General features: G+C 40.7%; 2 protein-coding genes across 3 annotated transcripts in view; both read left to right on the top strand.

Moving 5' to 3' along the window:
* The window catches only part of LOC128383927 (phosphofurin acidic cluster sorting protein 1), an 80,971-nt gene extending 69,155 nt beyond the window's left edge, over positions 1-11,816 (top strand). For both annotated transcript variants that reach the window (XM_053343512.1, XM_053343511.1), the window contains exons 13-24: positions 1,341-1,476; positions 1,884-1,988; positions 2,076-2,182; positions 2,945-3,099; positions 3,439-3,549; positions 3,654-3,756; positions 3,870-3,912; positions 3,997-4,039; positions 4,146-4,287; positions 5,663-5,901; positions 6,173-6,292; positions 6,394-11,816. In XM_053343512.1, the coding sequence (XP_053199487.1) occupies positions 1,341-1,476; positions 1,884-1,988; positions 2,076-2,182; positions 2,945-3,099; positions 3,439-3,549; positions 3,654-3,756; positions 3,870-3,912; positions 3,997-4,039; positions 4,146-4,287; positions 5,663-5,901; positions 6,173-6,292; positions 6,394-6,512 (1,423 nt within the window). In that variant the 3' untranslated portion in view covers positions 6,513-11,816. The remainder of the gene's footprint in view (positions 1-1,340; positions 1,477-1,883; positions 1,989-2,075; positions 2,183-2,944; positions 3,100-3,438; positions 3,550-3,653; positions 3,757-3,869; positions 3,913-3,996; positions 4,040-4,145; positions 4,288-5,662; positions 5,902-6,172; positions 6,293-6,393) is intronic.
* Positions 11,817-13,824: 2,008 nt separating this feature from the next.
* klc2 (kinesin light chain 2) lies at positions 13,825-24,541 on the top strand. Its single transcript, XM_053343521.1, has 14 exons — positions 13,825-13,871; positions 16,585-16,830; positions 17,409-17,745; positions 19,702-19,918; positions 20,008-20,197; positions 20,443-20,616; positions 20,735-20,834; positions 21,354-21,403; positions 21,671-21,738; positions 22,694-22,802; positions 23,103-23,255; positions 23,492-23,616; positions 23,948-24,005; positions 24,411-24,541. The coding sequence occupies exons 2-14, from the start codon at positions 16,603-16,605 to the stop codon at positions 24,492-24,494; spliced, it is 1,893 nt and encodes a 630-aa protein (XP_053199496.1). The 5' UTR covers positions 13,825-13,871; positions 16,585-16,602; the 3' UTR covers positions 24,495-24,541.
* Positions 24,542-27,153: the final 2,612 nt, after the last annotated feature.

The following is a 27,153-nucleotide window of genomic DNA, read 5'->3' as shown; positions in this document are numbered from 1 at the left end:
GTTTGGATGCACCTTTTTCATTCACCTGAATGAGAAAGTGTTTCCAAACTTTTGACTGGTACTGTATACTTCATACAGATATACAGTATATACATATATATACATACAGTGCCTGTAAAATGTATTTACCACTCTTTGACTTTATGTTTTGTTGTCTTAAAATGTAAAATATTGATCTGAAAAGTGACAGACAACAAATACAGTGCTGTAAAAAGGACAGTAGGTAGACTAAAAATACCTCAAAACTGTCCTAAATTTCAGGACTTGAATAAATGTACTTTCCATCACTGCAGGTGCAACACAGCAACGCTCACTGAACCACACACATCAGTGGTGACCTGGTCTGGTACAACCATTGACTGTATATAAAGATGAATGTCATGACAGCTCCCAAAAAGTGAAGCCAAAACATTTTGATCGCCCCCTGCTGGCTGGCTGCAGTATAGGTCATAAGTCCCCTCCATGCTAGCAGGTTTTACATGAACTGAACTAAAATAAAATCAAAGTATACATCAAATAAATTTCTTCCAAAGATGGTTTCTTCAGCTCCCAGAAAGGAGATATTTTGGTTTCACTTTTGCATAGCGGTAGGAAGTGGAGCCACAGTCCATATTTATATACAGTCAATGGGTTACAGCTAGTAGCATATAGCGGCTAGTGTTAGCAAACTTTAGATAGACGTAACTTTGATGTTCAGTCAACTGTACTTTTGCTACTCTTATGCTTCTTTGTAGCATGTCACAGATAAACAATTCAGCAGTAAGTAAGTTGATGATGTCCTCAATGCTGCAGTAATTCATGTTCACAAAGGATTTTTTTAGCATCTTTTAGCTCATTGTTTTGGTTTTACAGCCCACAACTACATCGGCCGTGTTTCTAGCTGAAACAGGCAGCTGTTGTTAGCGAAGTAACTCTGATAAAACCACTGTAGACTACCTGATCAGCACCAAACAGTAGATAGACAAAGTTAGCAACCAGCTTGTGAACATAGCAGAACATTTAACAGGTAAGAAGCCACATATTTCCCTCAGAAGTTGGTGGGGACCTAAACAGAGCTAAAATGAGAGTATCAGAAACAATAACCAGAGACTGAATGAATGCTAATGCTGGTCTGTATCTGCTGGGGGTGTAAAAAGGTTGTGATTGTGGTTACAGCTTCTACTTTCCCCAAGTAAAAGCATCTCTAAGAGGATCTTTCAAAATGCTGAGAAATTCAATGTGTAGCTGTTGTGTAGCTGTTGTGTAGTGGCGTTTGGCCACAGAGGGCGCTGTTCAGCAAAAGTTACACTGAGTAACCTGAGTATGTTTTAACCGTGCTGTCCTATTTTTTTTTACCCAAGACTGGATGGAGCTCACACCCCAAGACAGAAACGCAGCAGCACTCCAATGAAGGAGAGACAGCTGTCCAAACCTCTGAGCGAACGGACCAACAGCTCAGACTCTGAGAGATCCCCGGAGCTGGGACACAGCACACCGGTACGAGACACGAAACACGCCAACTTTCAGTCAGAGTTAGCATTTTAATGGATAGACTTTCATTCTTTCTTTCTTTCCAGGATCTTGTAGTTATCATAAACTATAGCATCCTTTTAACTCAGCATTCAGAAATAAATCAGCGTGTTGCAGTATTCCCACAGAGGGATTTAAGAAAAAACAAGCTCCCTTTGTTCTCCGTCTTCCTCTACCCACTCCCTGAGTTTTTTTTTTCCCAAAGTAGAGAACACAAACACTTCCTGATAATCTACGACTCGCCTGGGGCTGTGAAATGAATTATGTATGTCCCGATGAGTCATCTGAAAAGTAAATGTGTCGCTGTCGGGGGGATTATAGACTCAGCATGTGTGTCTCTCTCTCTCTGTGTGTGTGTGTGTGTGTGTGTGTAGGTCCTGAGGAAGGTGGTGTACGACCAGCTGAACCAGATCTTGTTGTCGGACTCTGCGCTCCCAGAGAGCCTGATATTGGTCAACTGCACCGACTGGCAGGGACAGGTGAGGCTTGTGTGTATAAAGCAAGTTAACATTCATCAGGTTTTTTTTTTATCTTGCGTCTCGACTGATTTTCATGTCGTGTTTCAGTACGTCGCCGAGCAGCTCCAGGTGCAGAGACACCCGGTGGTCTGCACGTGTTCACCGGCTGAAATCCAGGCGGTGCTATCCGCTGTGCTTACCCGCATCCAGAAATTGTGAGTATTACATCCATTCGTGTGCAGCATGGCTCATCTTTTTACTCTTTTTTTCCCACTTTAAGTTTAATGTTTGTTTTCCATCCCTCTGTTTGACCTCTATCTTTTTCTCCTCCATCCTCCACGTCTTTCTGTCTTCTTCCTCTTTGCCTTTATGTCTCTATATGTTTAACTTCTGCAAAAGCTATACTGTACTTCCCTCCTTACACTTGCTCTGTCTCTCTCCATCCATTCATCTTTATTCTTCTACTTCTTCTTCTTCTCTCAATTTTGAATTTTATGTTTCACTTCACTGTATTCACCTCACTTCCCCTTTAACCTTTTAGCACTTTGTTGATTACTGTACTACTTTCTAGGCTTTAATGGTATTTATTATACACTTATCGACTTCCAGTTTTCTTCTTCCTCTAACGCTGGATTGTCTTGCCTCACTTGTAAGTGGCTTTGGATAAAAGCGTCTGCCAAATGACAAAATGAAAACATCTTTGTGATTATGTTAGTATTTCACAAACAGCTTGACAGAGGCGTTAACGTGGCTGTTAACTCTTGTTGTTGTTTTCTTCTCTCGACTGCTGACTGTTCTTGTTCTTGGCCTTGACGTGTTTTTCATATTTCAAAGGTTTTGGTGGATGATTGGATCAGCCACAGACTGCTCTCGTGTTTCCTCACCCACACACCACTGACACCTCTCCCTCTCTCTCTCTCTCTTTCTCTCTCTCTCTCTCTCTTTCTCTCTCTCTCTCTCTCTCTCCGTCCCTGTAGCTGTAACTGTAACTCGTCCATGCCCAGAGCCGTGAAGGTGGCAGCGGTGGGCGGCCAGAGTTACCTCGGAGCCATCCTGCAGTTCTTCGTCACTCAGCTCGCCAACAAGACGTCCGACTGGCTCAACCACATGCGCTTCCTGGTGGTGCCTCTGGGTAAGAGCAACAGTCAGCTGGTGTTTCCATGGTGATTAAGAAGCTCCTACATGCTCAAGCTGCGGCAAGGCTTTATTATTTTTAGGGGATCCATCAGGGGAGCCACTCGGGTCCATTCATGTATTCAGACGTCTATTACACACAGTCACTTGTGCGCCCGCTGAGTGGATTTGGGCAAATATTTCATCTTATCACTGCGTCTCAGTAGTGCTACAACTGTAGTCCATGAAAAGCTGATTTCAGTATTCATGAGGGATGCTTTCTTCTTTTTTTTGTTGCTAAATCCAAATCCATCCTATCCTATCCTTCCCTTAACCTTTTTCCTGCCTTCTCCTTCAGGCTCTCATCCAGTTGCCAAGCATCTCGGTGCCCTTGACAACCGCTATAGCTCCAACTTCCTGGACATGGCGTGGAGAGACGTGTTCAGTCGGTCTGAGCCGCCACAGACAGGTAGCAACAATCATACAGATACATACAAGCAACCTGTGTTCACTTCTGTCACTTTAATCAGTGCTGAAGAGAGAGTGAATTTTCTCCTCCTCTGTCGTCTCCAGATCAGTTAGATGTGGCGGGAAGAATCTCCCAATACATCAGCGGCGCCACAGTCACACACCAGCTCCCCATCGCCGAGGCCATGCTCACCTGCAAACACAGGACGTGAGTACAGACGCTAACAAACACGAGCTAGAACATCTCATAAAAGAAAACCCATAGCTCCAAAACTCTCTGGATTGTCGTAACTAACTTCATTTATTTCACTTTCTCTCCAGGCGAGATGAAGACTCCTATCAGAAGTTTATTCCTTTTATTGGGGTAAGATTTGTACTCAGTTTTGCACAGTATTGTTTTAAAACTGATTATTCTCATATTTTGCTGACATCTGCGCTTATTTTCCAGGTAGTGAAGGTTGGTCTCATCGAGTCTGGTCCCTCTCCGACAGGTAAATGTTTGAACTTATTTCACACACTCAGCACAAAAGTCAAAATTCTAAATTAGATCTGAAATCAACAATGTGATGACGCTATTTCCTTTTCGTGGTTGTCAAGGAGATATAGAGGAGGGCGTGGCGGTGAGTTTGGCCGTCCCCTCCACATCTCCCCCCTCCCACGGCTCCCCCACAGGGATGATCAAAGAGGCGGCCACGCCCCCTTCCTCCCCCTCCATGGGCAGTGTTCTCACAGTGCAAGGGTAAAGACTGACCGGCAGTTTTGTTTCTCCTCTCTTCTCTTCTCTCTGTTGTCTAATTTTATTCTCTTTTTCTCTTCTTTTTTTCTCTTACCTCCTTTCCTCGCTTCTCTCTTTTTTTGTCATTTCTCCTCATCCTCACACATCGTCTACTCATTAGCGGAAAACTGACTCAAGTTACAATCCTCAAATCCCAAATGCACCACCATACCACACTTTGAACACACTCCATCAACCCCTTTAAAACTTTATCCAGGAAATGTTAGATTTTAAATAATAATCTATTTCTGGATATAACGTTAAAAATTAGCTTATGTATATTTTCATGTTTGAGGTTGACCAAGTGGTTTGACTGCTTCACATACTGTTGGTTAGAAAAATCTACAGTTTATTCATCATCATCAAAAATGGGGCTTGCTAAATAGTCAAATATGTCAATTTATTTATAGAGCATATTTAAAAACCTCTTCTTGGTTTAAATCTACTTTTAAAACAGACTTTAATGGGAGAGCATGAGAGAGATTTTTTATTTCTTGTCAAGTTTATTTTCTTTTAACTTACATTACTGGCATTTATTGACTAAAATCTAATGATCTTTATTAGTAAAGTGTTTTATGGAAAGTGCTCTATAAATTAAGATTATTAATATTGCTGATATAGTTTTTTATATTACTATAAATCTAAATTTCACTGTATCTCTGTTTGATCTTCCTCATCTTTTCTCTCTATGTTCAGTATTTTCTTGTGACAGTATAATATGTTAACTGTCAACACACAATACCAGTATGTTGATGTTAGTGTCAATACTGAGATGTTACAGGTCATAATGCTTTTTAACCGTTTGTGTTTGGTCTATAATCAAACAGTAGCAGATTCTGCTACTGGCTCTAGTTTTGTAAACCAGTTTATCTTGAACTGGGATCCAGTTCCAAGTAGCGAACGACTCTTTGATATTTCAGCCGTGCTTTCGTCTGTTTGATTTTCGCTCTGTCTGCTGCAGCTCCTCTAAAGAGTCAGACAGACTGCAGCTGTGTCTGATCTAATCTCATCTTATTTCAGCCTCTGCAGAATACATGCAGCACATGTGTTGAACATCATGTACAAAAATCTGTGTGTGTGAATCTTTTGCTGTGATACTGAATTGAAGTGACATGTGGCAGGTCAGGTGTTGTCATGTTAAAATGCCGCAGAGACAGAAGAAGAGTGTGAATGTGAAGCAGAGTTTTACCCACTCAGCAGAACTCTGGGTAAATGAAAGTTTAAAAGGAGGGTTTGTTTCCTCTGGATGTTTTTCTACTGAGACCCAAGACTGTAGAAAATCTCTCTCAATCTCCGGGGACGTTGTGAATATATTTTCATTGAAGCTTTATGTCCACAGGAGCCCCAGCATGTCTCACGGTGTGGATGCCATCGGCCTGCAGGTCGATTACTGGCTGGCCTCGCTGGCTGAGAAGCGGCGGGAGGGAGAACGTCGAGACACAGGCTGCAAGAACACGCTGAAGAGCGCCTTCCGCTCGCTGCAGGTCAGCAGGCTACCAGGCGGGGGCAGCAACGACACACAGGCCCAGGTCAGCACCATGGCCATGACCGTGGTTACCAAGGAGAAGAACAAGAAAGGTGAGAGGATGTTTTAAGGCATTCTTGAGGACTTTATGTACAGAATGAATCGTATTGCAGACAGATTCTTAAACTTTAAATGTGAGTAAGATGTAAACATACTATTAACACATTGTTTAAACATAGACTTACATTCAATTCCTGGAGATTTACCTTACCCTTACCTATGTGGCTTTTGTCCCTAATTGGACAAGCTGCCCCCAATTATCTGGTCGTAAGTAGCCTGTGACACACCACACACAGTCCTTGTGACATTTGTTTCTCTTTTCAGTTCCCACCATCTTCCTGGGAAAGAAGCCAAAGGAGAAGGATGTAGACTCTAAGAGCCAGGTCATTGAAGGCATCAGCCGACTCATCTGCTCTGCCAAGCAGCAGCAGACCATCCTGAAAGGTAAAGTCTCCCCCACTCTTTATTAAAATCTGTCCACGTTCAGTTTTATCATCTTTTTAAGTCAACTGAGTTTTGGTTTCTCCTCTGTGTGTCCCTTATAGTGTCCATAGACGGCGTTGAGTGGAATGAAGTTAAGTTCTTCCAGCTGGCCGCTCAGTGGCCCACTCACGTCAAATACCTACCTGTCGGACTTTTCAGCTACAGCAAGCCCCCCTCTTAGGGGTGACCGCTCCGCCGATTCCTCTGACCCCGACTTGACCTTTGACTCTCCTCGATCCTTTGCGCACAGACCCCGCCTGGAGAAGATGCCGAGTGGCTGGACTACATTCTTTCCTTAGTTTCATTTCCGCTATAGTCTTATTTCTCTTTAGGGAGGGAGAGGAGGAGTGTGGTGTTGGGGTTACAGCGCTGTTACTAGTCACTTTAATGCCCCTTTTGGTGTGTGTGTTTTTGTGTGTGTGTGTGGAGAGTGTGCATGCACACGTGAATGTACAGTATGCGCGTGTGTGTGTGTATGTGTGTGTTCATAAGGGGCTTACAGCACAAGTTTATTAGCTAACTGCCATTTACGTTTCCGTTTTATGGAATGCAACAGCATGCAACAACTCATCGATTTCAAGCCCTAATGTCCGACCCTCAACTTTTGATGTTCCCGCTCACCTCGAGTCCCCCGATCTACACGTGCATGCTCCGAAAACTAACAGATAAACACCACTCATGTGCCGGAAACAGTAACACATAACAGACAGAAATACAACAGGGCTTCAGTGTTTGCATGAGCCAGTGAAAACACGAAGAAAAGTCTCCTCTGATCACAAAATTCAGTCAAATGAATAAAAAGCTGGCATGTAATGAGTTTTTCCTCCACATGTCCGACATCAGTAATACTGATTCGCCCTTCAAAGCAGACCCATTAGTTTTATTTCATTTCAAGGGCTTCCATTTAACAATTTTAAATAGTTTTTCTCTACCGTAATAAGTCATTTGGATGTCTAATGCCAACTTTCTTTCAAAAACAACAACAAAAAAATAATATTTAAAGGGGAAGCGTCTTTTAAAAAAAAAAATTGTGCTCCAGTGAAAAATAGTGAAGCCTTCCCTTTAATGCTGTTTTGTGATGCGTAGTTTACGTTTTATTCTTGTGAGGAGCTCTACGATTTCAGGGCAGGGACTGCTGTAACGTGCAGTTTATTCTTTATCTTCTTATTCGTTATGCACTTATGAATACACTCGGACCATCTGGGTGTTTGCAGCCGGTAAAATATGATTAACATTCTTTGACAGCAGAGCCGACCAGATATGCATCAGGAGGCTGAAACAATAACATGCTTATTTAAACCATCCAGAAACTCGGCGGCGTTGATGGGAATAGGATGGGGAGGGGGAGGCGTGTTTCTTCCTGCGTTAAGCCCTGCTTCTTTGTGAGAATCTAAACCGCTAGAATGGGGAGTTAAACACCCGCAATAAAGCACAATGTTGGTCAGCTGCCCTCTAAATATCATTCCCTTATTGGCATCGGACGGGCAGCTTTCTCCTCAGATTCATTAAGCATTCCCATTTCTTTTGGGACTCCTTAATGACATCAGGAAAAAAAAAATCGGGTTGATTTCAGTTATTCTGGCACAGGTCTGCTACATGCTTTATCTAGGATGTCGTAAGGTGATTAGTGAGTGTACAGTAACCGGTAACAAGTGTGCGTGTAAGTGGTGAAATAAATGTAATGTGGTCAGAAACCTAAAAAAAAAAAAAACAATAAATAAATAAATCACTAAATAGGAGTTTTTCTACCATGTGACAGAGGGCATGCAATTGGTGTGCGTATGTGTGTGTGTGTGTGTGTGCGTGTGTGTGTGTGCGTTGGCACTGTGTGCTGATGATGTGGTCTTTATCAATATCACTGATGACCAGATTAGGGCTGCTAAAGCCACAGTGGTCATCTTGTTTACTTTGTAGCCTGACACAAGGCCAATACAGATGTTTTGTTTTTGGGTTTTTTCCACCACTAAACACCATGAAAACAAACAAAAATCACAAAATTAATTCAGTTTTATTAAAAGAATTGGATAGAAATTAAACTTTGGTGTAAAATTAAGAATGTAACGTGAATAGCGGTTTATAGTAATTGTTTAAAAACTGTTTTTTTTTAATTAAAAAAAGCAAAGCTCACCAGGCGTGTGTAGCTCTACCTTGTGTCACCTACATCGTAACTCTCACCTCCAGTGAAGTATTAGCAAAATAGTTTTTAGATTAAAAAAAAGAAGAATAGTGTTAATGCCAATGTCTTGATTTAAATGCTGTTAGACGATTTTTGTTTGTTTTTTGAGAAATAGATTAGAAAGTTATTTTCCTGTGTCGATATTACAGTGTTACAGTTGTGATGTCCGCAGCACGTCTCAAAACTTGGCTCATTTCTTCCTCCTGTCGGACAGGTTCAGGTTTCACCCTGAAGGCTCGCTTGTTTGTTCGCTCTCTGTTTGGCCGACAGCTCGTTCATCACCGCTGAACAAACACTCAGTTGGTGCTGATTCATTTGAAGTACTTCCTGATGTTTGAATGTATTCAATTTAGTTTAGAGCTGTCTTACATCTTTATTGAATGACTGATTTTTAAGACACAAGCGTAATCACTATCAGAGAAGATGTGTCTATAATTTTGTCAGTTGGTGTTATTTGGCCTAAAACAGAAAATGTTCAATATGGCTCCACTGCAGTCGTTTTCTCTGCGTGGACCGTTGACAGACAGCGAGCTCTGTGACTTTTCTTCAACTTTTCTGTATAAACAATAAAAACAAACAGCCGAGCCAGCGGGCCTCTTGATCACAACCCTTTTGAAAAACCTGCAGTTCTTTTCACTTGTGTTGCTGACAACCAGATAAGGGCTTGACAGACAGACTGACTGACTGACTGATAGCCTCCGAGCAGAGGCCGGGTTTCATTATTCCTGGATATCAATGAGCGTTAATGTACTGTAATGTAATTTGACTTAGAGGTCATGTAATCCAACCTAAGAACAGGAAGTTTAATTCCAAAATGAATTGGAAAATACTGACACTTGCACTAAATAGTACATTTGCTGTTGTGGATTTACAATCATTTGCTGTTATTGAAGCTAACTAAAGTGTAAGACTTTGCAAAGAAATTAAAACATTTTGGTACCATTAAAACACCCCATACTTCTAAAGGGTTTATAATTTGTCACTAATGACTTTATTAATGGGAATAAATCCTTAAAAAATGGATTGATGGTCAGGATTGAGCTGCTTCAAGTCATGAATGGAAAGTTTGTGTTTGCCAAGTTGTGAGCTCAAATTTCAATGAAGGACCTCTTTGTTAAGCATACGTTCTCAGCTTGTTCTTAAAGCTGCACTAATCAGTATTTTTTTATATAAGCAGTGGGTCAAATAACTAAGTCTAATGTCAAAGACGGAGCTCGTAGTGATGAAACTGCAGAGAATTATCACACAACTGCACTTCTCATCTCTGTGAAGCTTTTTAGCATCTTTCAGCTCACAAAGTTGCTAGGTGAGCTATTACTGCTATTATGTCCTCAGTATGCATCTAAATTGGATTTTAAAAGTTGCCAGATTCTGTGAGAAAGTAGCTAAATTGGCATTATCAACCTCTTTTTCAGCTGTTATCAACAAAAAGCTCTTAAAATCCACTGTACACTATTTGCCCAACACCAAACAGCAGATAGGCTAAGTTAGCGGCTAGCTGGTGAACATAGTGGAGCATTTAGCAGCTAACGAGCCAGATAGTTTTCCTGAGGAATTGGAAACCAAAACAGAGCTATAAGTAATATTGGACTTTAATTCATCAGACGGACAGAAATACGAGTTAAAAGGTCTGCTAACGTTGCTCCATGTCTGCCAAACGTGAAAATTAGCGAGCGGTTGCTAACACGTTCGCCATGTGTTCACAGCTTGCTTCACCTCCTAAGTGGACAAAATAAATAAGTAAAAAATTAAAGTTATGTAATTATTTAGCTTTTTTCTGTCACTGTGGCCCACTAGAAACATTTTCCAACACCCAGTATCAGTCCATCGCCGAGGAACCACTGCTATATATGAGGGTAAAATCTGGGATCACAACCTGGCAACCTCAAAACTTTATTTTAGGTACCTGTTACTTAACCATTAATAAAGTGTTCAGTGACAACTTATAGATTTTGTTTATGTATGCTTTATAAAAGGTTACGATGTTAAGTGTTTTAATGAGGAACCCCTTCCCAAAATGTATAGAAATGAAACTCTTGTAAAGTTTAACCATGTTGAGGGTCAATGATCTTGTGTCTGCTGTTAGACAACAACCTTTACTAACTCCAAATGCTCTTTGCCTTGTAGTGTTGTTAGTCTAATTATTGCAATGATGTGAACCTAAAGTTGTCCTAAATCGTATAATAGAAGTTTATTGATGCCTCTTTGGCTTGCAGCCTTCACAGGGAGGTCAAATGTTGGGTTTCCTGCTTTGAACTGCAATTGGAGATATTCCACTGACAGAGGGGCATCATGAAAAAAGTCATGCCAAAACAAAAATGTGAAGAAATTGTGATTGTATTGAGAAAAAAAAAGAGTGATAAAAGCTGTAATGTGTTCCTGTGGGGTTTTATTTTTGGGTGCTGATATCTTAAAATACTTTAACAACAAAGTGATCCTTGTTCTAAAGTCGTCATTTCAATGTTCAGAGGAACTGAATGCTTTTCCATCACAGCCACGTTTTGCTGTTTTTTCTTGTCTTTGCCACCTAAAAAAAAATAAAATAAATGACACCCCCTCCCTCATTCTTACACTTTACATGTTTTCCTAAAGTCTCTTTGAAAACGCTGATTGTTCTACATGTAAGTCTTGAACTTGTTCCTGTGTGTTTTACCTGTACCTCTGTACCTGTGTGGACCTGTGTTTGTGACGGTGTACCAATGGTTCCTCTGTCCTTGACTAGTCGTGGTTAGAGATTAGGAGCTGTTTGGTCCATCAATAATCTCTGTCAGTGATCAGCAGTGTCTTTTCTCTCCACCATCCTCAGAAACATTTCCTTTCTGATGAGAGAGTCTTCTTCACCAGGCTTCCACAAGCTTAGCTTTCTGAAAATATCTGGAAAAGATATTGTCCCTCATCCCCTCCCGCAGCTTGTAAATTTGCCATCTGTCCTCATGGGAACGGGATTTGCCTATAAAAGCAGTAGATTTCTGCCTGACCGAGGCTCTGCTCACAGCGGAGCGTCCTAAGCTTGTGGACTTGTGGAGAGTATTTTGCACATGCCATTGTTTCTTCAGCAGCAGTCTTCAGCTTTTTTGCCTTTTGCCTATAACAATAATTATAATAAACTATAATGCTTGTACATATCAGATAGTACTTGTTATATTGTATTCTAGTTATTTTTTGTTGTTTTGTTTTTTTTTTCTTTTCTTAATTTGACATGTTTTGTAGTACTGCTTTTTCATGATTACGTTTGTCAATCAAACAGATGTGAGATGAAAAGTGGAAGTGTTCATTGTTTCATTTGTTTTTTAAAATAAAAATATTCCTGATTTGTATACCTGTCTCTTTGCTTTTTAGAGGTTTTTGCACATTTAACAACATTTTACACTAACAAAAATGGTGGCAAAGTTGCAAACTTCATACTTTTTTTAACAGAAAGAAAATTTTAGTGTGTAACAAACAAGGTTGCAAAGAGGTAAATCCTAAATAAAGAGCCAGAGAGAAATGTAGACATATATAGAAAGACATAGGCTTCCAAATCTGTAATAGAAAATCTGTATTAAAATATTTCCCCACAACACTACCTTAGAAATACCACTGGAAATGAAATCCCTTTAGTATAAATGTGCCACTAATAAAGGGATAGCCTATAGAAAATTACATTAATTACAGTGTTTGAGGTTTGTAATAAATAACTGAATGATTTTTAGTTCTGTAGGTAAAAGTTCATTGTGGGGGTGGGGTGGGGTGGGGGGTAAAGAGCCACAGTGTAAATAAACAGTACACACAGTCTTTGTGAAAGAGGTCAGTGGCACATGAGGGGCCTCTCACTGCACTATTGCCCCAAACAGCCTCTTCAGATGAGGGCTGCTGCTGCTGACATCAGAGTACAAAGAGCATCAGAGAAGCAAGATACTTCACTTGCATCTGTTCCTTTTCTTCTAGACTTCATCCCGTTTCATTTCCCAATTAACCAGCTAACAATCTGTAACATCTAAATACAAGTATGAGTAAGTCACGCTTTTAGATATGCTCTGGGGTATAATAGAGGGTGTTGTATGTTGACTGATTTGAGCTATATAAATAACACTTGTGACTTGACTTGGATGGCTCTTTGATAAGTGATATTATCAAGTGATATTCTGCTTGGGATCTTTGACACAATACTTGAATAATATTATACAAGTTTTTTGAACAGCTATGAAGGGATTTGATTCATGTTTTTGTCTCTTCTTCCCATGTCTTCTCTGATGTACCCATGTTTTGAAATGGGTTAATTGTCATGATTTTGATAGTAGTGTACCCATAGGGTGGTAGGGAAGGTTTGAGGTAATATACTATAGGCCTAACAATTATTTTATATTGATATTTTTTATGTGTATCTCTTACTTGCACTAAAATAGGTTCATGGTTGCTCTATTTATAGAGTTGCTGGCATGTGACTCTTTTAGTTGTAACACTTTCAGACTAAATCGACTATAACATCACCTTTTCACTTAATTAAAGTTTCTGTGGGAATGACTGGCCAAACACTGTGAACAAATGTAGCTTTTTTGGCTGTCCTCCTTCGTCAAGCGCCAGTCTGGGTAAGTTGAGGTGAAGGAGAAAGCGGCAGTACACACGCGCTACGAGTTAATTCAATGTAGACTTAAAGTTTTAATTGTAATCGCATTAAACTTAACTCAGTGGTGTGGCTGCTATTACTAGTGTCCACATACACATACTATGACATACACACATTCATTTTTTTCCTAGGACGGCGAAGTCACTACCCGCCTAACTCGAACATCTGATTGGCTTACCTTGATAATGTTACCCTAACACTAACCAATCACACTCCTCATTCCTAAACCAAGTAGACGAAGACAGGCGAGTAGTAGCCAATCAGAGGTAGAGCCCCGCCCTACTCGATCATCTGATTGGCTTACCGTGACAATCTTACCCGAACACTAACCAATCACACTCCTCATTCCTACACCTAACAGACGAAGACAGGCGAGCAGTAGCCAATCAGAGGCAGAGTTTGGCAGAGTAGGGCGGGTCTTTACTTCGCCTGTTTCTAAGATACAGGATTCAACTTCCTCCTACGGCTATTTACTAACATCTTACAGCACCCATTGCTCTACTAAATCACATTTTATATTTAAAATACACCTATTTAAATTGAATAATACACTTTTTCCCTCTTCACTGACAACTTGAATTATCATTTTTTTGACAGTTTTATCCTGCTCACCATCGCTCAACTTTTATGTCCCTTTCCGGAAGTAGTTTGTTAGGTGTCGGCTAACTTGACGCAGGTCCGTCTGGAGCATCACAACACTGTCCTACTGCTGCTTTGTTCAGGGGGGACAGAAAGCATCGCACTTGTCTTCGATGAAGGTAAAAACCCAGATAAATTAAGCCATATAAATATTGACACATGCATGATTGTTATATATATGTCAAATTGACCGGCGAGCTTCGTTAAATGTGTCACATGCGGTCGCTAATGTTTTTACTTATTATTATTAAACATAACTTTTTTTGTTGAGCTGTATCTATTATATCCTTACTCGTGCACACTGTAAATAGTGTAGAGTAGTTTAATTTAATATGCATTAGTGTGCGTTGTGTAATCTTGGTGGTCGGGCCTGCACTGTTTACAAACAGCTCAACGCTACATGTCGAAACCTGGCCAATAAATAAATGCAGGTATATTTTTATTAGAGTTGTACCTGTGTAACTGGAGTATTAGAGTAATCTGCTATCATTTATTTGAACACTGCTCTCTACTGTCGGTCACCTTGATTGATCTGCTGCCAAGCCACCCCCGGCTACAGGCCTCGACCATCCGCCAGGCTCATTATGGCTTATTTTATGAGGCTAAAATAGTCCAAATTAAAGATGAACGCATATGTGATGACATGGGTGTTTTTTTTAAAGGAGGCTATTATTGCAGGTGTCACTGCTTCAATTTCTGCGTTTGGAAACGGTGAGCTTTAAGAGGGGAAGTGAGGATATTGGTGCATTGCAGTGAGTGCATGAGGCGGATGGGAGGGGAGGTAGGAGGAGGAGGATAGGAGAGAGAAAGAAAGAGAGAGAGAGAGAGAGAGAGAGAGAGAGAGAGATGTGACAGGAGGGAGGGAGGGAGGGAGGGAGCAGGAAAGGAGAACAGGTGCACCTCTATCATCAAAGCAGGAAAAACAGAGAGAAAGTCACGATGTTGCACAATTGGCTTCTCCGTCCTCCTCATCTTCCTCCATCCTCCTCCTGCTCCTACTGCTCCTACTGCTGTGACAGCTTCATTTACAGCTGGTCAATATTTAGACCTTCAGGCTGCACGATCAGGAGAAAATGAGTCAGATCTCTCCTCTCGGATAGTCAGAAGATTATATATCGATACCTTGAACTTTCTAGAGGCATTGAGGCCATCCACATATTAAGATACAGTTTCCTCTAAACTCTTAATATGTATATTTACGAGAACTTTCTGGATTTACCTGACAGTTTAAGCTGAGAGAAGTAAACAATGAACTGATTTTTAACCCTAATGCTATTCAAGGACTATATACAGCGATTGTGAAGATCTTTTTTTCACCCCATAATTAAATGTAATATACTCTGTTTGCTCACTGACAACTTAATTGAAGATGAATCAAACTTTATTGATGGCTGACTCACTGGGTATTTATGAAAGTAAATTGGCGTAGAGACTAATTATGAGTCAGAATATGAACAGTATGTGAGGGTTAAAACCCATTTGGTCATCATTACTCATCAAGATCTGGTCGTGATGACTAATGGTTTTATTTTAAAGAACGCTAACCCACTCCTTAGTATGAAAGTCCCCTGAAAGCATATAATATCACATTATTGCTGCCTTTTGAAGTAATTCGCAAGCAAAAAAGGCAGAACTTTTGCCTGATTTCAGCCTCTCAGTTGATCATTTAATTGCAGCCCTGCTTAAAAAAAATGTTTTCGTTAATAATCTATAAGAAAAGCAGCAAATCCTCACAAATAAGCAGCCGAAAATAACCGAAATTCTGCATCCACCTTTCCATCCCTGTGCTGCAGCTTCTTGTTATTTAACAGCAGACTCATACGCAGATACTGATGCGTCTGCAATGACCTAAAAAATCAGCAGATGAATCAGCCGAGCTCTACTTTTCTTTTTCGACGCTCCTGTGATATTTGATATATTTGTCACTCCGCTCTCTCTCTCTCTCTCTCTCTCTCTCCCTCTCTCTGATCTGTTGTGTGGCAGTGTCTCGTTTTAATTGGCTTTACAGGTCGCTGGCAGCCGCTGCGTCACTTTCCAGCTCGGATGAATCCTCTTGTAGTAATCTTAAAAGGGTTTAAACTATACATGTACTTTGGTACTCGTACACAACCACGTACTTCTTATCACTTTTAATCTCCTCTAACTCTAAACCCAAGGGGTACGTTATGTAACAGTGAAATGGGGAACTATAATTTGGACGTTGACCTCTTTGAAATAGATGATCTTTGATGAGAAAAACAGACAAAAATAGAGCTTTGAGTAATATCATGAAGCTTATTTTTACTTTTTCTTCTCGTATGATGTGGCAATGATTATAAAACTGCCTCTAAAAAACATGAATGCAGCTCTGGAGAGTTTTTATGTTAATTCAATAGCTTTTAACTTATTGGCTTTGACAGGGTTCATTTTTATCATTAAATGTGATCTATATTTATTCTATTCTCTCCCTTTTTATTTGTTTCTTCTTCCTGTTTGACCTCCTATCTCTTTATTTCCTCCCGCCTCGTCTTCATTGTCTCATATTTCCATTCTCTTTTCTCTCATCCTCCTCCACTTGCATGACCTCTATTCTTCTTTTCTTTTTCATCTCATATCTCTCTTCCCTTTGTCTGGCCCACCTCCAGCTGACCTCGGTGGCCAGCAGCAGATAAAGGATGGGGTTGCACTGAGCGGCTCATTTTGTAAATTGCATGAATCTTAAGCAGGAGAAGAGATGGAAAAAGATGATGTCAGCTAAAAACGCCTCCCACAGCATTCCCATGATAAGGAAAATATGGCGGAAAAAATCCTTCCTCTCCTCTTATATTTTTTTCTCTCTTCCTAATCCCGCAGTGTGTATGAAACCAGGCAATGTCCACCATGGTGTATCCACGTGAAGAAGCTCTGGAGCGACTCAGTCAGGATGAGATCGTCCTCAACACCAAGGCTGTCATGCAGGGTCTGGAGACGCTGCGGGGGGAGCACGCCCAGCTCCTCAACTCGCTGCTGGACTGCACCCAGCCGCCCGCCGCCCAGGAGAAGTCTGGCCTGCTCCGCAAGAGTCTGGAGGCCATTGAGCTCGGTCTGGGAGAAGCTCAGGTAAAAGACAGAGACCTTATTTGGTCAACGACATAATGCAACCCAACCAGTGTCAATTGGTGTAACCAGTATTTTTTTAATGAAGACCCGATTTTATACAAGAAAATAAATGTGAACTAAAATGTGGAATAAAATATAATCCACTTTTAGCAACATAACACTATGGTTTGTAACAAATTGTCACAAATTATTTAGAAAAGATTGTTGTTTTTATATAGCATACATGTCCTTCTTAATATTGACAAAATGCTTTAAACTTTAATTGTAGAAATACTTAAAAAGTTTTCTTAACCCTAACCCTAACCCATCTGATATTTTAAAATGAAGTAATTATTTGTATAAGTACACTTAAATACACTGTAGGTGGATAAAATATTGAATAGTTATCATTCTTTTGTGGTTACACCATTTGACATTTTCAGGAGCATTCAGTCTTACTTTTGGTAAAAATGGTGCAAATGTCATTTCAAATGACATAAAACCAATAAAAATACAAAATACAATTTCTGAAGTCTTTTTTGCTCATCTTAATAACCCTTATTTGACCCTCACTGACCCAAACGTCTAATTTTCTCTAGGTGATCATCGCCTTGTCCGGCCACCTGAGCGCCGTAGAGTCAGAGAAGCAGAAGCTGCGGGCTCAGGTGCGTCGCCTCTGCCAGGAGAACCAGTGGCTGCGGGACGAGCTGGCGGGAACGCAGCACAAGCTACAGCGCAGCGAGCAGAGCGTCGCCCAGCTGGAGGAGGAGAAGAAGCACCTGGAGTTCATGAACCAGATCAAGAAGTTCGATGACGACGTCTCGCCCTCGGAGGAGAAGAACCAGAGCTCCAGCGGAGGCGGCGGGAGCGGAGGAGGCGATACTTCAAAGGACAGTTTGGATGATTTGTTCCCCAACGACGATGACCAGGGACCAGGTATGACATCAGCAGCAGCCATTAGACCTAAAGCAGGACTTAGGTGCTGAATACACACACACACACACACACACACACCAGAAACCAGAACCAGAAATGATATTTACAGATCCAGACACTGGCGGACAGGAACAGTTTAGTGGTGGATCACAGGAAGTAGAGATGATTGGTTGTTCTCTGGGCAGGCGTGGTCATTTCACATGGTCGACCTTTTCCTCAGTAAAAATGACAAACTGTGATCCAAGTCAAATGTTGCAATGTTGCAGTAAGGTGTTTTATAGAAGCAGAAGTCATGAATACACTGGAAAACATGAAAGGCTGCACATATATTTTCAGTTTTGACATTTTTATTTGCTGTAAGAACAAAAACTTGGATTTATTTTTTTAAAGATACAGAGCAAATATAAAGAGCAGAGTGCCTCACAGTCCAACCTAGTATCTTTTTATAAATAATATTTTCTTAAGACAAATATGACAAAGATGTTTTCTTCAATTAAACACTGTTAAATACACAGCAGAGTTAAGTCTTCCTTTAATATTGAAATAAAAAGGACATATAAGGAAAGAAGAGGATCACACACACAACACATAGTAACAATCACAGTAATCTTAAGGATATATGATATAACTTTTACACAGAATATCTCCAAATATCATACTTAAAATATGATCCTCTATTTTTAATATGATATGATAACTCTTTCTTTTTCCACACAGAGTAAATAAGGCCATAATGCCACAGAGGCCCGAGCTCACAGGAGCAGAATAAATCCTGTTTTTGAATGTCAACGTATAATCACTCAGCACAGTCGCGGCTTTCACTAACAGAAAACGTTCAGGCCTCATTTGCCCTGAAGTCTGAGCTGTACCATCAATTTAAAAACACTGAGGCTTACGTTGTTCTCTTGTTTTTTACATTTTAACACAAGCGTCTCCTTGTTAAAGCGGCAAAGTTACACCGTTTGACCCCTCAAACGTGCCGTATATATTTGAAGTAGGAGCTGTGGTTTGGTTAATGTTGAGTTCACTGATGAGTCTGACATACAAGTGCAGGTTTGTAAATGGATTCAAACTCTGACTTCAATCACATTACAGTGTATGGCTCAGCTCAGCTTTCATTGCCATTAGACAGACAGTAAGTGCTGCAGTATTTCACTGTTTGCCTTTTCAATTATTGATGAATGAATACTCTTAAATGCTGCTCTGATGTTTTATCTCTTACATTCAGAGACATGATATATAGAAAGAGTGGAATAGCCCTTTAAAACTTTAATGTATCTTCAGCACTATCCAGTTTTCTACTAATAAGATAATTTTTTTTAATCTTCGTGTCGTCCTCCCTGGTCAAATTGACCCCGTCTGTTTTGACTGTTCCCTCCCTCCTTCTTTCCTTCCCTCCTTCCTTTCTCCCTCCCTCCCTACTTCTTTCTTTCCTCCCCCCTACCTTCCTCCCTTCCTTCCTCTGTCCTTCTTTCCTCCCTCCCTCTTTTCCTTTCTCCCTCCCTTCCTCCCTCCCTCCCTCGCTCCCTCTCTCCCTCCCTTCCTCCTTTCCTTTCCCCCTTCCTTCCTTCCCTCCTTCCTTCCACCCTCTTTTCCTTCTTTCTTTCTTCCTTCCTTCTTTCCTTCCTTGTTCCTCCCTCCCATCCTTCCTTCAGCCCTCCCTTCCCTTCCTTGTTCCTCCCTCCCATCCTTCCTTCCTCCCTCCCTTCCTTCTTCCTTCCCTCCCTCCTTTCCTAACTTGACTGGAGGACAACAGGAGGGTTAAGTCAACCATTTGTGAATTTTTCTGAAACTTGAATATTAATGAGAAATAATTTATCTCAAAGTTATTATGACTCCTGGGCAATTTAATATCTGCTTTCTCCATATATTAACATAACCTCCATGATTTATTAAATAGTGTCAAATATGGCTGCACATTAGATGACGGTGAGCTCATTCTGGTTGTTCTCACAGCTCAGCCCAGCGGAGAGGCGGCGGCCCAGCAGGGAGGCTACGAGATCCCGGCTCGCCTCAGGACGCTTCACAACCTGGTGATCCAGTACGCCTCCCAGGGTCGGTACGAGGTGGCCGTGCCGCTGTGCAAACAAGCCCTGGAGGACCTGGAGAAAACATCAGGACACGACCATCCTGACGTAGCCACCATGCTCAACATCCTGGCTTTGGTGTACAGGTAGGAAATGGAGAGGATGTTGTTTTAACGCTTATTCTTGTCAAATGAAATGTTTTCTAAACCGAGTTCTGCTGTGTTTTTATCCACAGGGACCAGAACAAGTACAAAGAAGCGGCTCACCTTCTGAATGACGCCCTGGCCATCAGAGAGAAGACGCTGGGGAAGGATCACCCAGCTGTGGCAGCAACCCTCAACAACCTGGCTGTTCTTTATGGCAAAAGGGGCAAATACAAGGAGGCCGAACCTCTGTGTAAGAGAGCACTGGAAATCAGAGAGAAGGTATAAACACATATAAACGCCATTCTCAATCTAATCAGTTATTTCCACATAAAGATAAAGGACATATTTACAAAATAAAAGCATAAAATCATAAAAAGATCAGCCTTTATATAATACTGTGCTAATGTAGTGCTACGAATTAGAGTGCTGGTGCATTTGTGGCCATCCAAAAAAATCAGTATGAATATGATTTTGTTTGTGTGTGTGTTTTGAGGTTTATTGGTTTGTCTCTGTGTCCTCTCCAGGTGTTGGGGAAGTTTCACCCAGATGTGGCGAAGCAGCTGAACAACCTGGCCCTGCTGTGTCAGAACCAGGGCAAGTACGATGAGGTGGAGTACTACTACAGACGAGCCCTGGAGATCTACGAGTCCAAACTGGGAGCCGACGACCCCAACGTGGCCAAAACCAAAAATAATCTGGTGAGAGCACAGCGTGATTTTTTTTTTTTTACAGCTTATAATATTACATGAATGAAACAGTTTCACCCACTTTTTTTTTTAGATAATTAAAGGTTAATCCGTGCTGCTTCTCTTTTAGGCTACATGCTACCTGAAGCAGGGGAAGTTCAAAGATGCCGAAGCTCTTTACAAAGAGATCCTGACCAGAGCACACGAGAAGGAGTTTGGATCTGTTAACAGTAAGTAGAGACAATGAGGGTACAGGCTTGTTTGTGCTCGTCAGGAAGAACAGTTTCATGAAGATTATAAAAGCTTTTAAAAAATATGCTGCTTTTTCTCGCTCCATTTTTTGACACAAACGTAATGATTCGCCATGTTTTGGGATTCCCGTTCCTCCCCGCCGCCGCAGCAGCAGCGTTCCTGTCCTCTCAGTGGGTCGGCAGGATTATTCCACACTAGCTATCCAAAGCGTGCTAGACGGCTTAATGTTAATGTTTCCTCTCCTGTCGCCGTTAAGCCTATCAACCCCTCACGCGCTCACATGCCCAGAGAGAGAGAGACAGAGAAAGAGAGAGAGAGGTGCCTTGGTAGGAATCTGGCACGAGCATGGCCATGTGTTCATATGAAATCGCATGTTTGTTTACAGTGAAGCTTTAGGTTTAAATGTAGGTCAAACCAGGGATCATTGTTATTTTCTGCATTTTTCATCTAATTTGTTGTTTAGATTTTAAATTGATTTTCTTTTTCTTTTTTTCCAGACGACAACAAACCCATCTGGATGCACGCAGAGGAGCGAGAGGAGAGCAAGGTCAGTTAATAAGGCCGACCTTTTTTTTTTTTCCTTTGATGCCGCCAGCAGACTACAGCCCATTACAGAAATGGATTGGACAGCGAAATGAAGTGATGGAGAGCAGCAGACTGTACACATGACAACAGGGACATTTTTAATAGGTTGTGTAATTGGGTAATGTTTCTTACTCGGCTCCTGCTCTCTGTCTCTTCCAATCCATCTCTCTGATCGCTCTGATGGCTCTGATCTCTCTCTCTGTATCCTCGCTGTCTCTGTCTCTGTTAGGGGAAGCGTAAGGACTCTGGGCCCTATGTAGAGTACGGGAGCTGGTATAAAGCCTGCAAGGTGGACAGGTGAGTCGGGATGTTTGAATTCACATAAACACGGAGAGTTTCAGTGGTATCAGACAGTCTAGAACGATTTTTGCCTTTTTTTTAATTGAATCTTTTAATTCCCCAAATGACGTGAAAATACAAGTGTAGGCAGTTTTGACCCACGGTCCCTGCAGATCCTTAAAAAGTAATAAAATGTCCTAAATTTAGTTTTTTGAAATTTTGATATACAAGGTTGTCTTAAAATGTATTAAAATTGTAGTTCAAGCTTTAAATTGTATTTGAGCGTAGTTATATTTGTTCAATTTGTTTTTTATCATTATAATCATTATTTTACATAACCAACCAATCAACTTATTAAAGTAAAAAATAATCAGCAGTTTGAATTATAATGAATCTAATTACTTTACATTGAGCTCCATTTCAACCCACTACAACAGTAAAATCCTGCATTTGCATTATTATGTCCCAGCAGTGGTATTGTTTTTCCTTTTAAAGAAGTATTTAAAAAGGTCTTAAAAGTCATTAAATGTGTTCTTAAAAAATGTGAAGATACCCTGTGACCATTTATGTGCCAAAATATAACCTAAAAACTGGACTTTTTTCAGGAGGTCCACCTACATCTGCCAGTGGTTGGACTATTATAGGATGATTGCTGCTCTCTGTTTGTGTCAGTCATGAGAAAATATTACTGAAAGAAGAGAAAACAGCATAAAAGTCACAATTCCCTTCTCTGTTTCTCCTAGGAATTAAAACAGTTCTCCATTTAGAGCACGTGACAGTAAAAACTCCTCTAAAATCCACTCTGATGAAGCAGATTTAAGTGGATTATCAGTTCATGCTCGGATCGTTTGCTCTCCTCTTCACTGGCCGACATCCAGTTCTAAACTTAGCTTAGAGATGCACTCTGTAGAAACCGTGTCTGGTTCCTTAAATGACTTCATTATGAAAGAAAAACATCTGTTTTATTTTGCAGCCCCACAGTGAACACAACCCTCAAAAGCCTGGGAGCTCTGTACCGTCGTCAGGGGAAACTGGAGGCAGCAGAGACGCTGGAGGAGTGCGCTAGCAAGTCACGCAAACAGGTGCAACACAGACACGTTAACCAGTGTAGGAATGGTTGAGTTACTGCTGTTAGATTGGCTGTCTGGACTCTTTTCAGTAAATCAACCTGATTAGTTCAGCTGTGATTCATCAGCTCGTAAACTCTGCCCAACTGATTTAAAGATTAGTCACAAAGCTAAAAGAAAAGCTTTAAGATCGTAGACCTGCTGCGTGAGCTTTTGAGAAAAAGCTGTGATTTCTTTATTTTTTATCCTTTAAATCACTCTCATCCAATCTTTGTTTTTCTTTCTCTTTTATTTATGTGTGTGTCTCTCTCTCAGGGTTATGATGCTATAAACCAGAGTAAGGTGGTGGAGCTCCTGAAGGACGGAGGAGCCGGAGGAGGCGACAGAAGACACTGCAGGGAAGGAATCAACGGATCAGGGGGGCAGCGGGGAGAGGGGGAGGGCGACGACTCTGCTGAGTGGAACGGGGTCAGTTCATGGTTGTCACTTCATTTAAATACAGACCATGTGTTTATAAGTTCCATCACAAGAAGGACACAACCTCACACACAAAGCTATATTAATGCCTGTGTAGCTGCATTTAAACCAGAAGCATGAGAATAAATGAAAGCCTCTGTAGTCTGACGAGCCTGAACAAGAAATCTCCTTAATATTTAATATCTGAATTAAATGCTGACTCAGTTTTATGCTCTGTTTCTCCTCAGGATGGTAACGGGTCTCTGCGCCGCAGCGGCTCCTTTGGGAAACTCCGTGATGCTCTGAGAAGGAGCAGCGAGATGTTGGTGAAGAAGCTGCAGGGGAGCGGACCTCAAGAGCCCCGCAACCCAGGGTGAGATTAGTGTGTGTGTGTGTGTGTGTGTGTGTGTGTGTGTGTGTGTGTGTGTGTGTGTGTGTTTAATTAATTGATTTAATCACAAGTTCCCAGATTGCTTTTATTTGAGTTAAAGTCCAAGATGCAAAGAGGTTAAATTAACATTGTTTTTTTTTTTAAAGAGGAAAAAAATTGCAAACTCTCTCATGAGAAAAGCTGAGACCAGTGAATCTTCTGCAACTTTGTTTAAAAAAAAAAAGATGATGTATAAGTCAGATTGTAGGTGCAGTCTTGGTTTCTGTGTGTCGATAAGTTTAAGGTTTCATTGTGGGTTTGTTTTCTTGCTCAGAATGAAGAGAGCGAGCTCCCTCAACTTCCTCAATAAGAGCGCTGAGGAGACCACACAGGTACACATCACACTAGCATTATCCTTTATTATTCAATTCTTATTTCCTGATTCATCTTTCCTCTTCATAACTCATCTCATATTTCTGGTTTTACCCACTTTATTTTATAGTGATTTTATTTAATTGTTTATCATTCATCTTTTATTTTATTTTGAAATTCTGAATTTTTACATTTCTTTTGTACCTCTGGTGTTTCCTCCATTGCAGAGTTATTATAGCAGTTCCCCTTTTTATTGAGTCATTATTTAATTTAAATATCTTTTTTGCTTGTTTGTTGTAGATTTTTTAATATGTATGAAAAGCGCTATTTAAACAAGGTCTGATAGAATGACTATAGGAGCAGGTGCTATGGATACAATTAGTAAAGTCACATCTTCTCATGCTTTATATCTTTTTTTTTTTTAGGATGCCAACTCTGGACTCTCAGACTGCAGGGGACTAAGTGCCAGCAACGTGGACCTATCAAGACGCAGCTCCCTGATTGGCTAGACAGTAGTCAGGAGGCGGGACTGGGAGTGTCACAGAGAGGCCCGGCGAGGAGAGGCTGTTTGCAGCTTGGTTTGATCAAACTACACACTTAAAGCTCAAAGCCAGATCAAACACTCGCACCTGCAGCATATTTTTTAAAGAACACTGAGTGACACCGACACACACACACACACACACACAAAAACACACACACACACGCTAAAACCACACTAAACGTCACCCTGTAAGACACACACACAGTCGCTGCTGCTTCGCTGTACAAATTGCTGCCATCCACCAGAAAAGAGAATATTTAGATACACATTTATCAGCATGTCGCTTACTTAGAAAGTGGAATGTCTGCACCCAAAACGCCTTGTGTTTTTTGGCCCGTAGCGCCCGTAGCAACGCATCGTATCCACATCGTGACGAGTCCCCCCACCCTCCTAGCCCCCCCCCCCCCTCACACTGAGCTCCACTCATGTGCAGACAGGCTAAATATAATCCGGTTTCAGTTCAGAAAAACAGAACAAGCGCTGCACTCTGCATATTTTTCACCAGTAGCATGAAGTGTTTGCTGATGCTAGACCACCCATCGTACGCTTATCACAGACGTAAAGGGGGGAAGGCGAATTGGGGGGTGGGGGGGGTGAAAAACGGTATGATCTGTTTTAGATTTTAACATAGAAAGCAGTGAAGTAAAAAAAGAGAAAGGAGCATCTTTGGGGATTTTCAGACAAACAATAGCACTAACCATTTAAACCTCACTTTTTGCCTTGTTTTTTATGTATATACAGTTTTAAATTATTCGATATGTCATTCTTTGTATATAGTGCACTTCTTTTCCTTTTTTTTTCGTGTTTACACAATGTTGGTTAAAGAGGGTCTTTGTTAACGAGGGGGAAAAATACTACTTATCCGAAAGGGACAAGACTGGAAAACAAGGAGAGGAAGTTTGTGAAAAAGGAAGTTAAAGAAGGAAAGAGTCAGATTATCATGCTGGTCATTTTAGTACCTCAATTATTGAAATCTGATGACTTTCAGAATAAAGCTCTCAGACCATCAACAGTTCAGTCCAAACGTTAAGAAAATGCACTTTGAGTGTGACAGTGGTGTATATGTGACACCTCTCCTCCTATCTACTGAGCAGATTCAATCTTTCATCGGTCAGGCTGGGGGGAAAAAAGTTTGTTCTTTTCAAATAAACTTTCTTTTGTCACTTTAGTTTTGGTGAGAAAGCAAAATGGAAAGACAGGCCAGAAAGTTAATTGAAAATAAATTGACAATAGATGATCTTAATCACTAATAGATGAAGCCTGCGTGGTTCCAGAGGAGATGAAATCAAACACTGTAATCATTACTTTTAGGTTCCTTTTTCCTTCTTCTGCCACTAAAAACTTACTTCCTCTAAGATTTTATCAAACTTCCATTAATCTGACTGATGCTGAAATAAAATGCTATGAAAAAAATATTTAAATTAATTTATAATTATTGCATCAGGATATCGAGAGTGAAATGAACCATCACTTTAAAATGTGGCTAAGTGTCTAAATTGAGTTTGTGATCATGTTATTTGTACAAAGCTGCTCCACCTCCAGTATGTTTACTTTCATTTTACGGGGTTCCTCTTGTGAATGTGTTTACTTTTCCCTCATTTGCTGAATATGTATCTTTGTTTACAAAACAATCCTTTTTTTTTTTAAACACGGACAGATTTCATCAGTCGTAATCAAACGATGGCAGAACTCTTGACTGCTGCCGTCTGTCCTCAGCTGAAGCTTTTTCTTTGTTTTTTCATTCTGCTTTTATTTTGAAAGGTACTGAAAACGTGTCAATTTTGAATGTTTAAAAGCTGATGTGGCCTGCGGGTGGTGAGGCGGCGTTCACGCTGGATTTCTTTTGTGTGTTGTGCTGTTTCACAAACTGGAAGCTAAACTCCACCAAAATGAGACCAATACTAGGAATGTAAACGCTGTGACATCACATCCTCAACTGTGATCAGTCAAGAAAATGCCTTTTTTTTTCATTCTCTTTGTCTGCCTGTGTGAAGTTTAGTCTCTTAAGTCATTCCCTCTTAAAAAAAAAGGGTCAATTCTGGATAAATGAAGTGTGATTTCAAAAATGTGAAGAAGCAGGTTTGTTGAGGGTGTTTATTAATGAATGACGGTGCAACCACGCTGTCACTTTAAGACTCAATGAACTGAAGCTGCCCTTCTTGAAATCACCTTTTTGAAGTCAAACAATAAGTCTGAAAAGTGCTTATTATTATTATTATTATTGTCAATATTATTACTATTATCATTGTTACTATTATCCAGCTTCTGAATGTGTGATGTAATGAAGGAAGAAAATGCGTGAAGGACAGATGGAGCAGAGGAAGTGCGTCAAAGCAGGAAGCGGTCGGCATTTTTAAGAAGAAAGAAAGAAAGAAAGAAAGAAAAGCGCTTCGGAAAAGTCAAAAGTGCTTTAAATGTCGTTCGCAGCAAATAATGTACAGAATTATCCGTGTACGATCTTTATATGTATGTTTACTGTATGTCACTTGTTCACACACACACACACACACACACACACACATACAATCTCAGCACTATGTAGTTGTGTATAAAGTTTAGCAGGACACTTCTCTCTCCAAAAAAAAAAAAAGAAACAGCAACAACCAGCTCTGTGGGTTCCTCTA

Source organism: Scomber japonicus, chromosome 22 (assembly GCF_027409825.1).
Source record: "Scomber japonicus isolate fScoJap1 chromosome 22, fScoJap1.pri, whole genome shotgun sequence".
Classification (NCBI taxonomy): domain Eukaryota; kingdom Metazoa; phylum Chordata; class Actinopteri; order Scombriformes; family Scombridae; genus Scomber; species Scomber japonicus.
This window is presented reverse-complemented; position numbering and strand designations above follow the sequence as displayed.

Coding starts and splice junctions, on each gene's coding strand:
- klc2 (XM_053343521.1), top strand. CDS start 16,603: ATGTCCACCATGGTGTATCCACGTGAAGAAGCTCTGGAGCGACTCAGT. Junction 17,746..19,701: donor CGACGATGACCAGGGACCAG/GTATGACATCAG, acceptor TTGTTCTCACAG/CTCAGCCCAGCGGAGAGGCG. Junction 19,919..20,007: donor ATCCTGGCTTTGGTGTACAG/GTAGGAAATGGA, acceptor TTTTATCCACAG/GGACCAGAACAAGTACAAAG.